Below are 14986 nucleotides of genomic sequence, written 5' to 3'. Positions count from 1 at the left end.
TGGCAATTTTCTATTGAGGGCACTATTTGAATTTAACTGGTTAACAGATATTCTAGCCTGAATGTAATCAACCCACTGACCCTTAATTCAAACCCTAACTTATTACAGGTGAATGGTACCAACCACAAACAGACCTTTTAGAGGCTCACACAAATGTCTTTGGTGTATGTGTCTATTCATTTTAAGGTACAAAATAATAATAATTATTATAATAATAAAAATAGCTATTTTGTGTGCTGTAGCAGTTCTTGTATAGCTCACAATAAGTGCAGCTCTCAACCCCTCCCACACCCAACCACCCTCCCTTGCAAATATTTGTTAAATAAGGATTAGACAGGTCAGACACCATTGTAGTGCAAATAGTAAACGATTAAAAATTTTTTTTTTTACAAAATATAGAAATGTTTGGCTCCAGTAACTGGACAAACATGTTCCTTTCAAGTATCTCTCACTGAAGAATTTTTTTTAAAACAAGTTACTTCCATTTAAAAAAAGTCTTTCTGTTTTGTTTTTTTTTTTTCTTTCTTTCGCAGGTAAACAGTTTCAAACCAACTAGGTTGCATAGTTCTAACGTTGTAAGCACCTTTACAAAATGTAACTTTTATTCTTTCATTCGTTCTTTTTTATTCTGTTTTTTTCTTCATTTTTCTTTTTTCCTTTTTTCTTTTTTTTTTTTTTTGTAAATGTAGTGCAGAAGATGAAGGTGTATACACCTGCACAATATTGTCCCTTTACCACTGTTAAGGATATGTATGTGTATAGTGTGTGTATGTATAGAGATACGTATATAAATACATAGCCATATATATATACATGCAAACACTACACACCTACTCAGGTCCTCGGTAAATTTGGGGGGAAAGTGCCAGTGAATGTAGTGTTCATACACATGGCTTTTCAAGAAATTTCAATGACGTTTTGGACTTCGTCCAAATTGCTGCAGGTTAGATGAGCTGCTACCACGGCTTGAACTGGTGGGTAACTAAGGGAGGGAACATAACTCCCCTAGTAATAACTAATGTTTAATATACTATGTAATAAGATAAGGAGCATACTGAAAGGAAGGGGAAATCCCCAACCCATACCGCCATTCAGATGTATCTCATTCAAGCCCGGATTCATGAAGCTTTCTTCCTTTTTATAGCTGAAGTCTTTTCTGATCCTCCGTAAGTCTGGTTTTTTTATTATTTTTTTATTCTGTTTTCTCTCTCTCTTTTGTTTTTGCTTTTATTTCCAATAATTATTTCATTCAAAAAAGGTTATACCATGTCTGGTCTTTCCTCTTCTTGGGCTTTTGATACATTTTCTTCTCAACGTAACGAGAAGGGTCTTGCACACACATGTGTCTATGAACAGCCACACTCCTCCACAATCATATTCTGTATGTCTTTCTTAATGATGTTCTGGCCATCGTCGTAGTAGAGCATGGACATGGGCCGCAACTTGGTGGGCACGCAACATGACTTGAGGTTGGCAAAGGGGCTATGGCCCCGCATGCGGTAATGGTTGATGACAGTGGAGTGGAAAGATAATGATGAACCAGATGTGCCTGCTATATGGCTGGGGCACTCTCCTTCGCAGTAGTTGGCATGATAACCTGTAGGTGCAATGATCCAGTCACTCCATCCTATGTCCTTGAAGCTGACAAAGAACTGCTTCTTGCAGCAGATGTTGACTTTGCCATCACACTCCAGGCCTCGTCTCCGCCGCCTGTGCTGGCGGTCCTCTGAGTGCCGGGCAAGCATCATCAGGAAGGGGCGATGTGATTGCTCCTTCTCCTCTTCTCCTGTAAATTCTCCGGCTTCCTTTTCTTTCCCTTCTCCATCATCTTCCTTTTTCTTCTTCTTGCCCAGTAGCACCAGGCTGGCTCCAGTCTCTTGGCATAGGTCACAGGCAATCCGCACATCCAAAGAGCTCTTGCCTTGGTCCAGGAGTCTCTGGACACTGCTGGAGACAGGGAAGATGTGCCAAGTGCTCTTACGGGTGTCCACTGCCTTTTCTGAAATCAAAGTCTCGCTCCTTTCACCTTTCAGCCCCCCATCCTCCATATCTTCTGGTCCTTCAGAGTTGCCTTTTGGCTGCCGCTGCTGTTGAAACAGGCGGATGGTGACTTTTGTCCTGCTCCGGTTGGCCTTGGAGACCTTCAGGAAGAGCCATACTTCAGCATGTTCCACCACGGACAATTCACTGCCTTCCTTGGAAATCTCAAAGTGCAACATTTTCTTGCCTGTGCCTGATTTGGTAAATGGAAACAGACAGGAAGAACTTGTTAGTATGTCTGCTTGCATTCTGTTAAAGAGCATTCTGTTACTGTCACCACAGGCATGAAGTTCCCTCAGTTTCCTACTTGGCTCTTTAAATTTTTATGATTCTTCTGTTCTAACCTTCCTTCACCTCATCTCCTCCTCAGTTTGTCTTTTGTGAAAATTCTCTCTTTAGAAAAATATTTCTTTGCCTGTTGTTTTCCAGTATCGTATTTTAACCAAAGCATTTTATTACAGTAATGATATAGTCATTTATGTGAAGCATCTCATGGCAAATAAGCATCAGTGGCTGCTAAGAGTTCATTTGCCTAAGCTGTCTCTGTGATCACTGTTAGGTGAAAGGCAAAAATGCTTTTGTGACAACAGTCCATGACTATATGTACCATACACATGCAAATCTCTGCTTAATAGCTAAAGTTAGGGAGTGAGTTCCAGCCTTGCCAATTCTTTGGCAATACTTTGGAAATTATGTGGGAATGAGGTCTGCTCTTTCTCCCTCCATAAAATGCCATTCTTCATATGCATCTTAAAATGAGTTGTAAATGTCAATTGTTTCAAAAACAAAGAAATACTAAAATATGAGCCTCAGCTTCGAGAGGTTTGCAGAGTTATATTGTAAAGAATTGCAGCAGGCAGACTCTTCATCCTGTGAGATGTTAGCTGTAGATCCTGTTCTTAATTTAACACACTGTACTTGCTGTGATTATAGTAATGGTGAATACACTGAGAAATGAGCTAAAGAACTGTATAATTATGGGGATGGTTCTCTGGCATAATTGTATCAACTTGCTGAGATGTCATGATGATAATTATGATGGTGAGGGGGTGTTTCTCTGATACAGAGCTCATATCCCTGGCAGAAGTTGGAATGAATAATGAGGGCTGTTTAATGATTTGATCACTAGAGCGTGAAAAAGTTAAGAGAGAATGAATTAGCTGGGGGGTAGTGGTCGTATTATTTTTTTTAAGAGAGGTAATTTTCTATTTTCCTGACAAAAGAAAAAGCCATGTTGGCACCTCTTGTTCTTTCTCAGCATGGAGGCCAGCATGGACTGGGGTCACAATTTGAAGTGCGCAGATATCTGACCTTAGTGAGACACTAACAGTATTCATAATTGTCAATTTGTCATTGATACTATTCTTGAGCTACCCACGGTGATTGACCCAATTCTCTGTGCAGCGGTTCTGCTTGTCAGGGAACCAGAACTTTGCACCCTAGAAAGGGCAAGTGGCGATCAAAACTGAAGTGACTGGATGCATACAGGAAAAATTGCTCTCGTGGCGGCAAGACTCTTCTCCTTGCTTCCCATTGCCATTGAACTCCACTAGCATGGGCTCCTTGACCACCTCCCTGTCCCCCCATTCTCAGGTGAAACAGAAGTGGGACAAAATCACAAGAGACATCTATCCTGTACTTACTTGCAAATTCAGGGGTTCCTGGTTTCTTAAGTCTGTAGGCAGGCTGTGCTGCCTTTTGAGCTACCTGTCGCTTTCCTTCTCGGTGAAGTCCTGGCACTGACACATTCAGCTTTCCCTGGTGGCATTCCCAGGTCAGAGACAGACGTTTCTGAATTACAGTGGCCAAAGGGCACAGCATTTTGTTTTTGTTTTCCCTTTAAGTGAGAGTGTGAAATTGTAGACTTTAACTGTCACTGAGATAGGGAAACACATGGTTTGTGTTAACTGCTTCTCACAGACTTCACTGATGCCAGTCTCCAAAGTGAGTTACATTAATTTCTCAGGGAGCTACATGACCCAGTGGGACTGTGCCTTAGAAAAGCAAGTGGCTTATAGAAAAGGCAGAGCAAGTTAACCAGTAGTGTGAGGCACGGTGGAGTTACTGTTTTTCTATTATTTTTTTAAATAAGATTCATTCAATAATGAATGGAAGTTCATTTGTCAGATCTTCCCAGCTAACACTATTTTTTTCCATTCTGGAAATGGCAAAGCTGCCAGCTGTGTTGGAGCAGAGGGCAGGTGATAGACATTAATCCCACTCCTGCACGGGTTTCAGAGCACAAGATGTTCAATGACATTCCTCCAGGCCAAAGGAAGTCTGGTCCAAGAGATAGTTGCCTTGTAGGTAGGGATGTTTTAAAGAGTGTTCTGTACAAGAATGGATATTTCCAAGGCCTGCGAGGACCATCCATCCAGCCTGTGGCTTCATTCCCCCCCATCTCTCTTTTCTAAAGCAAGCTTCTAACTTTAGCTTATCCCTTTCCTAGGCACAGACCCAATAAACCCTTTCTGAGGGGGACCTGGGCTTCAGGGGAACCTGAAGGCAGGTCACCTGCCAGGAGGGGGTTGCTGCCTCCAAGACTCTCCATCCAACCCCTTCTGCTTGCAGTCCCTACCCAAGGAAACCTTGGCGGGGGGGTGGGAAAGATGGTTTAGAGCAAGCTGGAGAAATTGTTCTGGCACCAGCAGCCTCTTCCCAGCTGCTCTCTTTCCCCAGAGCTCACAGACTGGTGTGGGGAATAGGCATATATTGCTGGGAAGTGGAAAACTTACTCTGTGTTCCTGAGACACCAAGCTGGGTAGAGACAGCAGTTCTAGTGCTAGGAGGGATCATGTGCACAAGCAGATCAGCCGTGCTGGACATGAATATGGAAAACTGGCACATTCATGGTCTCCGAAAAAAGCAGGCAGGGTGTGCAGACCTGGCTGAACAGGGGAAGGAGCTCTATGGGCCATCTAATCAGAAAAGCCAGACAGCCCTGTGTTACAGAATAACCTAATGCTGTTAAGTGCTAATGCCTGATATTTCACATTTTGTTATTTCCATGCTAGTGGAGTTGAAAATAGTTATGAAAGTGACGTATCTCCAACAGTAAATATTCATATTACCTTATGCACTGGCCAGAAGTGTAGCAATGCAGCCACTCTTTTTGACAGATATTACATGAAAGAAACAGGACCTCAAGAACTCTCTTAATTAGTTTTTCATATGTTCCTGTATGTGCGAAAGTTGAATTCTTCCTCATTAGTAAAAATATTAGAATAGTATGGTGAAAGTTCCCGAATACTTGCTTTTTCTTCACTTGAGGAAAGTGAGCTTGAGCAAGGTAGCATAAGACACGTCCTTATACAGGGATAACAGCCTCCCTGTAGATTGTTAGCTACAAAAACAGCCTCTCTGGATGTGGCTAGCTACATTTTCACACACGAATGGTCAATTCAGATCCTAAAGAAAAAAGATGCAGGAAGCTTACGTAAGCCTAATATTTCTGGACGAAACAAAATTCTGAGTCCTCAAACCTGCATAGCTAATAAAAGGTTTTAATAGCAATTAGAAAAAACCTTTCCCTTTCACAGATCTTTTTAGAAGGAGACTGGGAATGGTGCAAAGTTGGGGATAAAAAGCATGCTTTCACATTCGGAAAACACGAAGCTTTTCTGAATTCTCTCCACATTCACAAATGGTTTGTTACGATCGCATGGCACAAATGCTACGAATCCTGCAGTCTTTACGAGGTCACTATGCTCAGACAAGCTCATTTTGAAATCAGAGTTTGGCCTGTGCCAAAACTGAATTGAGATATCTGGATCTGGCTTATTATAATTACACATTCACTTTATAACAGGATCTTTATTTCCAAAAGGTACAGTGCTACAATAAAATAAATTCTCCAAAAAAATCGCTGTATTTCATTTTCTCCAAATATTGCTTAGGGATTTAGCAGACTTTCCTTTTTGGTCTAAGTTAATGACCAGGTTCAAAGCTTTGGAAATATATACTGTTCATCTAACTGAAAGTAAAAAGGAGGCCTTCCTGAAAGTTGGGGATGGTATCGCTTCCATAATTATACTTTGTTTATCCTCTTGTACTGCCTTTTCATCTGCCACAGCTGATTTGCAAGGGTCTTTTTCCATTTCTAATCATCCTGCTCCTCCTGCCTGACTCCTGTGGAAAGACCCACAGCCCAACAGTGGTAATGCCTTCATCACTTCCATGCTCATATAAACGGCGATGTCAACAGCCTGGATTGTTATCATAGCAGAAAGCAGCTGAAAAAGGAGACAAGGGATTCTCTTGGGCCCCCTTTGATTGCTTTTCCTCATCTCCCCTTCCCAAAGCCTTGGAGAGGCCACCTCTCTGCTTTAGTGCTGAGCAAAGTCCCTTCCAGGAAGAGGGCTGCGATGCCGAGGGAGCAGTCTAGCAGTGCGAGTGACACTGGCAAATGCTGTGAGAAATGGTTAAAAATACAAGCCCTAAGAAGTAGTGCATATATGGTAAAAGGTTTAATGGAAGGAGTTACTGAATGGAAAGTGTAGCATCAGTATATATAGCATGAGAGTTTGCTCATATCTGTTTTTCTCTTCAGTGGTGCTCATACACCTTTTTAGGAGAGAAACCTGACCATGCGAACAGAGGGGCGCCGGCACAGGTACCCTCCTCTCCACCTCTGGAAGGGCTGTTTGGGGCTCACGCGCTCGGTACCCACTCCCAAGCGGTACTTGGTGACTGGCGTGGTGCAGGAGAGCATGGAGGGATCGGCAGAGCCCTTGTGGGCCCAGGCATGGGGAGACTGGCGGGGGCAACCCTGCGTGGGGTAGCTCATGGCTGGGCTGGTGGCAGGAGCCTGCGGCTCCGGTGTGCTCTTCTTCTGAGGCTAAGGATCCTTCCTTCAGTATCGTCGGCTTTAAGGCTTTAACTATGCAGTCGAAGCTCATTTATTGGCAATTTGCAGCGGAATTCAAACAGAGCCCTGTTAGTTCAAGCTATATACAGATACTAAGTGGGGTCTAAGCTATACAATTAAGAGGATCTTTTTTTGAGTAAAATGCTAGGATACTTAAAATGACCTTTTTTTTCTTTTTAAACTATATGCTGTTAAATTATTAAAGCTGATTTTTTCATAATGAAAGTGATTATCCTTTCTGACATTATAATATGACTTATTCTTAATTCCTCTTAATATGCAGTATTTGAATTTTCATTTGAAAAATGCTCAGTGTAAGACGGTACTGTTACTTTAAATTTCCATGCTTCACCGCTGCTTAATTTTGAACCTTTTTACGTTATACTGTAAGTGAACTGTTTTTCCATACAAAGCAAGCTTTTTTTTCCTTTTTTAGTTGCTAACTTTACTACTGCCTATGTTTAGATTTGGGGGAATTTGTACTGCGTGCCAATCTGCAATTACATTCAAAAGCATCCTTCTCTTTACTTCTCATTTCCGTTCCCCAGGAGACAGAAAAAAATAGGTTACTAGAAAGGTTCCTCTAAAGAGAGTGAAGAGAAGAGCATGGTTATTGAGAGATAATTGCTCAAAATGTTTACTAATGAGTGACCACTGGAGTTAGATGAATTGTTCACCACGTAGAATTTATTCAGTGAATTTAGCACTGTTATCCCCTAGGCAGACTGATTATTACAAATGTGTTACTACCGCGATTACACAGTAGCCGTTTCTGTGAATGCATTTCAGCCTATGGATCACTGGCAAACAATTTATTCTAACTAGTCATTACCCCTCATATGACTGGTCATCCAGGTTTCGTACTTTTGTTCCTGGTCCCTGACTGCCTGACTGTTGCCTCTTAGTAAGGGCACAATGACACAAATAACAAACACCTTATCTTTATGTTCACATACCCTTTGCTGCCAGCAAAAGGAGATTTTTGTTGTAAGAAAAATTGAACCAAAAAAGAAAACCAGGAAAAAGAACTATTCCCCAAGCATTCGTGGGGGAAAAAGCAGCAGCAACCTTATTTAAATACCTTTTCTTGAAAAGTTAACCCAAAGGGGCATTGACAAGGTCATTCAGAATGTGAAATAATTCAGTTCTGGTGAACCTTGACTCTCCTCTGCTATTTTGTCAGGAGGGAAGCACTTTACATCCACAGCCTCGAGTTCTTTCCAAATTGAAAGCCCTTCCCCCACATGACTTTAAATATTCAGAAACAAAAAAGGTGTTTGTTTGGTTGAAGTTTTTTGTTACTTGATTTTTGCATTTACTTCTAAAATAGCTCAAGCAAAGTTTAGGGTCACTTGTACCAATAACATATTTCAAGGTAAAACCAAGATCAATTAGTTATCTTTCATAAGAGAGAGAGTAATTTTTTGTACATACTTGTAATAATTTGTTGTAAATTCTAAAATTAATTGGATCAGAAGCTACCAGTCTGTTTTCATTAAAATATTTAATTTCTATGCACTAAGGCCCAAATCCCAAGCCCACTGAAATGAATAGCAAAACTTCCAATTGCTTCCAGTAGACTAAGCTTCAATCTTGCACTAAAATCAATCTTGCAAAGCTCTGTTGCTTTAAATGAGTTTGCCTTTCCGTAGCCATATAGGCATATCTATATATAAGAACTCCTCAGCATGAATCATTTACACATATGCAGTGTAGATACATCCTGCACACAGGAGAGCACACGGATGCACGTACCTATCTGCAGGAACCTATTCATATTACAGTGATGCAGGTACAGCTACATAAGCATGCCTGCCTTGGCGTACCCGTACATACGGATATACATACGCTTATACACACCTACAGGCAAATGCATATTCTAATATTTGCAACTGCATTTGCATACAAAACTGCATGCATGACTACATGCACGGAGATGGACACATGCAGTATTTTCTCTCTCTCAGGTATCTTTTTCTAAATTGGTTCCCACCTTCTTAGATTTGCCTGTGCTTTCTCAAGTTCTTCTCAAACCGGACAGCCTCCCTGAATTCTCACATTTTGTTACAATGAAACAAATTAATACAGAATGGCTTTCTTCTTCTGGAAGTAACTTGCTTTCATTTGCTGAACTTGAAATCTTTGATGTAGTATGCCAAAGGAAAAAAAAAAAAAAAAAATTCAAGGGGAAATAGGCTTGTTTTCTAAAAGCCAAGGAGACTGCATTAAAAAAAGATGTGAGAAAATCAGCTCAGATGATGATTCACGGTCACATTTCTCAGTATCTTGTAAAAAATAATAATGATAATTTCTGATCTCTCTAGATTTCCAGAACTTCTAGCATCCATCAGTTTATCTTTTTCCCCTTTGCCTCTTTCCTTCCTGCATTATTTTACTTACAGTCTTCCACTCCAGTGAATCTCTGCCTTTTAAATAAACTAGAAGAGAGAAACAAGAGCTCCACTCAGAGAAGCTACAGATAAGCATAAAGATCTCTGGGATTCAGGATCCAATTAGGCAAAATAGGAGCTTGCAGGAAGGTTGCCTTGTGTGGAGCAAAAAGCCTTTGGAGTGTGCCCTCTCGTGGTCGTTCTTTATTCAGCACGGATAGCTGTACCATTAAATACATTTGCTTTCAAAAGAAAATTGATGAAATGATTTAAAGAGGCAGAAGCGACCCATCCTTTTTTTCCTCCTGAACTGCCAGCCTGGATGTATACAGTAGGTATCTTCCTAGGAAAAGGCGTGTGTGCACGTGTAGCTGCACATGAAAGTAGGCATCACGTGCTCAAGTCAGTTCACCTTGAATTTAGTATTAAGTGATACAAAAAGGTAGAAATGGTCTAAATAGCTGACAGACTTCTCATTTTTTTCCTGACAGCTCTCCTAATGATAAACCTTTGGATTTCAGTATTTCCATCCAGTAATTCCTATCACCTTCTCGGGGGCTGGTCTTAGCAACCCATTTCATTGGTAGTTTAGTTGCCAGGATCAAATTCACTTGGCAAAATCCCAGGTTTGCCTAATAAGCTATCTATTTAAAATAATGAACGAGTTAGTAGCCGACCATATTTTATGAGTATTGGGTATCTCCATTATAGAATCTGTTAGATTTGCTTGTCAAAAAATTATATGACCCCTCTCCTCAAAAGACTATTTTTAAGACCTTGAAGTAACCCACAGAGCTCTGGCACAGCTACCCTTGTAGCAGAACTAATCGAGGTTAGTAATCTTAGTTTGATATGCAAGTAGAAAATAATTTTCATGTTTTACTTGTAAGAGTGCCAAAGGACAGTAGGGTGCATTTGTAAACTTTTGCCCAATATTCAACGATCATTAATTTTGTAAAGATCTGCCTGGATTTGTTAGCTGTGAAAACTACCTGCCAGCTATTTTGCTGATTTCCTGGACATAACTACACCTGTGCTTCAGACAAGTTCACTGCATTTAGTTTCCCCTCTAATTGTCTGAAGCCTGTGCTCATTTGAATTTTGTTCTATTTTAGAAAATTGCGGTCTCAAGCCAGAGTCATGTGCACAGGGCACTGTTTGTTCACTCACTCCATTTCATTGTATGTCTGAGGATACGGCTGTTGAAAGATGGAAATACTACTTTTTTATGAAGGCAAGTAGTAAATGTGGCTTCTGAAAGGTAGGGGGAATGGCTGGTTTATGTCAAGTCATACCCAAAGGAACAAAAAGCCTAAAGTCTTATTTCTCTTTCCATAGCCCTTTATTGGATACGACGTGAGATGTTTCCATGGATTTTCATTGATTTCCTATTGCCCTCTTTTGAGGCAGAGTGAGTTTCACATTGAAAGCAGGAAGAACATTAACCTGACTGTGAGGGGAACATGTTTATTCTCCTGCTTGGTGTTTTAAACTTATCCATACTCTTCCCAGTTCCCACAGAGTGAACAGTGAGGACTGTCCATGTGGCTATATTCTATTCCTGTCTTTTTAACTCATACTTCCTATATGACATGTCACTCGCCTTCTTTTTGCCTCACTTTCTTCGACAGGAAAAACAATACTGCTTTAATATTTGACACAGTACTGCTGATGCCTGAGTGGAAGAGATCCTAGGTAGAGTTTTACTTAAGTTGTTGCAGCATTGGCACCTGTAAAGTGGGGTAGATCCTCTGATGTTAGCAAGACACCAAATATGAATGGCTATAGATGAAAAATATGTTTTGGCAGTCTGAAGTTACTCCACAGAGTGGAGTTATCATTTCCATTATAAGCCCAAACCGTAGAGCTTGGTTTCTAGGTTGCTAATTGCTCCTCCCTCCTCCCAAATCAAAGCCTAGCAGGCATGGGGAAAAGGGCCAGAGGAGCCCTCCTGCCTTGGCTTTCAGGACAGGCTTAGCATGAAGGTGGAGAACAGCAGCAGGGAAGAAAATGCAAGGGAACACAGCAGATGCCCCGTCCTTCAGCTGCGCAACTCCATAGCATAAGTCTTCTTAAATTAATTTGGCTAGCAGTGGTAGGACAACGCTATGTAAATCAAACTAAGTGACGTGTTAGTGTTGGGTAGTTTGTGGCGGGGGGGATCAGTGGCTGGACTATTGGCCAGCGTGTGGGCAATGGCACGATTTTCGCTGCTCACGTGACCCCGAGAGCCAATGGCTTCAGGAGCCGCTGTCGGAGGGTGTCGTACTGAGTAGGCATATATCAAATTCCAAATTCCTTTGTGTCAGAGCTCAGGAGAGACAATAATGTGTTTACAAATGATTGGGACTCACACAGTGAAGAGAAACCACTGCTCATGCCATATGTGTTTCACTGTGCTCAGAGCAAGCTGCTGAAAACCAGGTGGGGAATCCGACTCATAGACAGCTTAAAGTTTTCCTTGCTTTTAAAAACTCACTTCTAAACTAACATTGAGCCTCCCCTGCTTCTAATGACCACTGGCATTGACACCTTCTGCCTGCTTTCTGAAGTGGAGGGGATGGAAAAAACCAAAAAGCCTGAGCTTTCATACTGAAAGAACTGATAATGTGTATATTGACAAGGACTCCAAAGGCAAGGGCTCCTTGTACAGTTGGAAATCGGACAGCCAGCAGGAATGTCTGCTCTTAAAAGCATGCACACTTCTTGTGCATGGCTTCCCTGCAAACAGAACATCTGAGTCAACAGGTTTTCAGGACTGGAAACTCTGAGTGTTGTCTTAATTGTTTATACTGCTGCAGCAAACTTTTAAACAAAAATGCTTGGAGTTCCTTTGCATACTTTGCCTACCATATGCTGTACCAAACAAAACAATGACATTCTTTTAAAACCGTCTTGGCAACAGGAAAAATGCTTTGGCTAGACAGCATCATAAAAAGTTGCTGTTAGTTAGATGATAGTGTTATTGCAAGAGACTTCTATTGATGCATGTATAAACATACTCACATATACTAACAGATAAATATGCACATACATATACATTGAATTAAAACGGGTTCTGGTCCTGTTCACGTAGGAGCAAGACAGTAAAGAACAACCTCAGAGCTGTTTCCTATAGGCAGTCGATGTGAGTCTTAAGTCATTACTTAGTAAATATCTGTATTCTGAGCTCTTACTGCATAAGAGTTAGGGAAAACAGAACTGTGAAAGAGTTCAAAATACACCCTACCAAGGTTGCATTTTTTTGGCAGGAGCGTTCTAGGAACAGAATCTTTTTTTTCCAGTATGCAAGAAGTCTGCATTACAAATTGGATCAGCTACAGCAACTTGTCCGGTTCTATTGAAGTCATCTGACAGTCCCTGCAACTCTTTATTGCCGAAGATGCTGTGTTAAATTAAAAAAAAAACAACAACAAAAAGCCAAAAAAGCCCTCTCGCTTCTAAAAGTTAAAGCTGCTTCGTCTGATTTTATAACTTCCACTGTAATTTTTACATGAAAGGGTTGTTTCTCAAGTGGTTTGAAGCTCACTTTCTGTCTTGACAAACTCCCCCAAAGGCTTCAGCCCTCTTTCTTTCACCATTAGCTCTGCAATCCAGTACTTTACTGCAAGTACTCTGGCTTCACAGGCACAGTTTGGAGGACCCCACTGCAGCCTGACTTTCTGCTCAAGATTGGTTAGAGAGCTTCCTCCCTGTGTGGCTGTCTGTGCTTAGCAAGTGTAAGCTGTGGCCAAGACTAAGTGAGAAAAATCAAATTCCTTCAGAGTCCCGTCCCCCCATCCCATTCCTCCTTCTCCCTTCCCCCAGGTCTCATCCTACAACCTTGCAGAAAACATTATTGCTGAGGAGAAGAAAAGAAGTTAATTGCAGTTCTGTCATAAAGGATATTTTACAGTTTTGTTTTTCAAGCACTCACCTGATTCCGCAAAAGTGATGATTTCTGAGGTTTGCTCCACAACTTCATTCATTTCAGCTCTTCTTCCAACATCATCCTCTATTTCCACATAACCATCCTCTCCCACCTTTCCCACGTGGAGTTTTTTGATGGCATTTAAAAGTGCTGCCTTGGGCACCGGCTGGGTGATATTAGGTCTGTCCCTCAAGTGCAACATGTTCAGTATGTGCTTCTTTACTGCTTCCACCATCTCAGGCTGTGAGCTGGGCACATCCTTTGAGAGCGTGGCGAGGGCACATGATGGACAGTCAGTGACTGAACTGTGCCCCTCCGATCCTGGGGTTGGGGAACTCCTCACTATAATCCAGCAAAGCACCAACAAAAATCCTCTCTTCCAAAGCAAAGGCATCCTGGCAGCAAAAGTTGTTGTGATTCCCTTTTTAAAAGGCCCTGCTTTTCCTCCCCCTTCACGCACAGTTTTTTTGGGGCTGGTTTGGTTTGTTTGTTTGTTTGTTTGTTTTTCCTTCTCTTCAGCAAATTCTCTGGAACAAGAACCAAAAGTTTTCTGTGAAGTTTTGTTTGCAGGTTCCCTCTCTGAATGCAATAAGTGCTGTAGATGTTTGTGGCTGTCAGGGAGAAGAGTTCTGACTCTGTCTCAGAGTAGGAGAGAGACACAGAGAGAGGGAGAGAGAGAGAGAGGACGGATTGGCCTAAAGTGAGTGAGTGAATGAGAGAGGGAGGGAGTTTTGTCTGTGAGTAAAGGCTATGATTAGGAAGGGGGAGGAACAGGCAGGCTGGCTTCCTTATGCTCATTGCTCCCCTAACACACACCTCTTCAAATATCACTACTCGTGGTTTCTGCCCTCCCCCCTTTTCTAAAATCTCTTTTCATTCCTGTAAATTTACTCTTTTTTTCTTTTTCTTTTTTCTCTCTGTTTGACCCTCCTGGCTCTCCCCCCCCCCTTTTTTTTCCCTTTTTTCTTTTTTTTTTTTGTTTTGTTTGTTTTATTCCTTCAACAGTATCACTGGCTTAACTAAACAGAGGAAACATGAATGAATGAAAAGAGTGAAACCTTTTATTAAGGAGCACCTTGCTCTTGGTCCTGCCTGGTATTGTTAGGGATAGCAGGAGATGCTAGATAGCTTGTGAATGAGATGGGGATGAGGGTAGGGGCTCTGAATATTTTGGACAGAACATTATTCTGCCTTGAGTAGAAGAGAAAAGATCTTTTCTGCTCACTTCTAAATGCTGGAGGTTATCAACACTGGCAAGAGATCTGACAGGGGCAAAATAACACCGTTGTTTGGAGGGCTATATAATATATCATACAGTCTCCAGCTGCAGTACGCGGTCAGGCACTGAAAGCATAAGCAGGAGTTGGTACGGCACATATCTGTGACATGCTAAGGTAGTGCCCTTGCACCAGAAATATCCCTACTTCTATGCTAGTCTGTGCCTAGAAGTTCTTGGGCAGATATATTTAGGTTTGGGGTTAATCAAGTAGTGTCTGAAAAATGCTTTGAAGGTGAAAAGTGTTACATGCCATCTGGCCAAATCATACTTGCTCCTGACTCAGGCAAATCCCTCATCTATGCCAATAATAATTCTGTCTGAGTGAAGGCTGAGTAAGATCTTCTACATTTGGGTCATTGTTATTAGAAGGCACTTTTTGTTTCATTCATTTAAACCACACAGAGCAATCATAATATTAGAATAAGACATCGGGAGTGAAAGGCTATCTAAAACACTGCTCGGAGCCAGAGTTTCAACCAGTGTTGGTAGATTCTGGCCAC

General features: G+C 41.5%; 1 protein-coding gene across 1 annotated transcript; it reads right to left on the bottom strand.

The window, feature by feature from the left end:
- Positions 1-616: 616 nt before the first annotated feature.
- Positions 617-13850, bottom strand: INHBA (inhibin subunit beta A). Its single transcript, XM_054193320.1, has 2 exons — positions 13214-13850; positions 617-2233 (listed from the first exon to the last, which is right to left on the bottom strand). The coding sequence occupies exons 1-2, from the start codon at positions 13599-13601 to the stop codon at positions 1347-1349; spliced, it is 1275 nt and encodes a 424-aa protein (XP_054049295.1). The 5' UTR covers positions 13602-13850; the 3' UTR covers positions 617-1346.
- Between the last annotated feature and the right edge of the window lie 1136 nt (positions 13851-14986).

The sequence above is a fragment of the Rissa tridactyla genome, chromosome 2 (assembly GCF_028500815.1).
Source record: "Rissa tridactyla isolate bRisTri1 chromosome 2, bRisTri1.patW.cur.20221130, whole genome shotgun sequence".
Taxonomy (NCBI): domain Eukaryota; kingdom Metazoa; phylum Chordata; class Aves; order Charadriiformes; family Laridae; genus Rissa; species Rissa tridactyla.
Note: the sequence above shows the minus strand (reverse complement) of the source record. Positions and strands in the feature narration are given on the sequence as shown.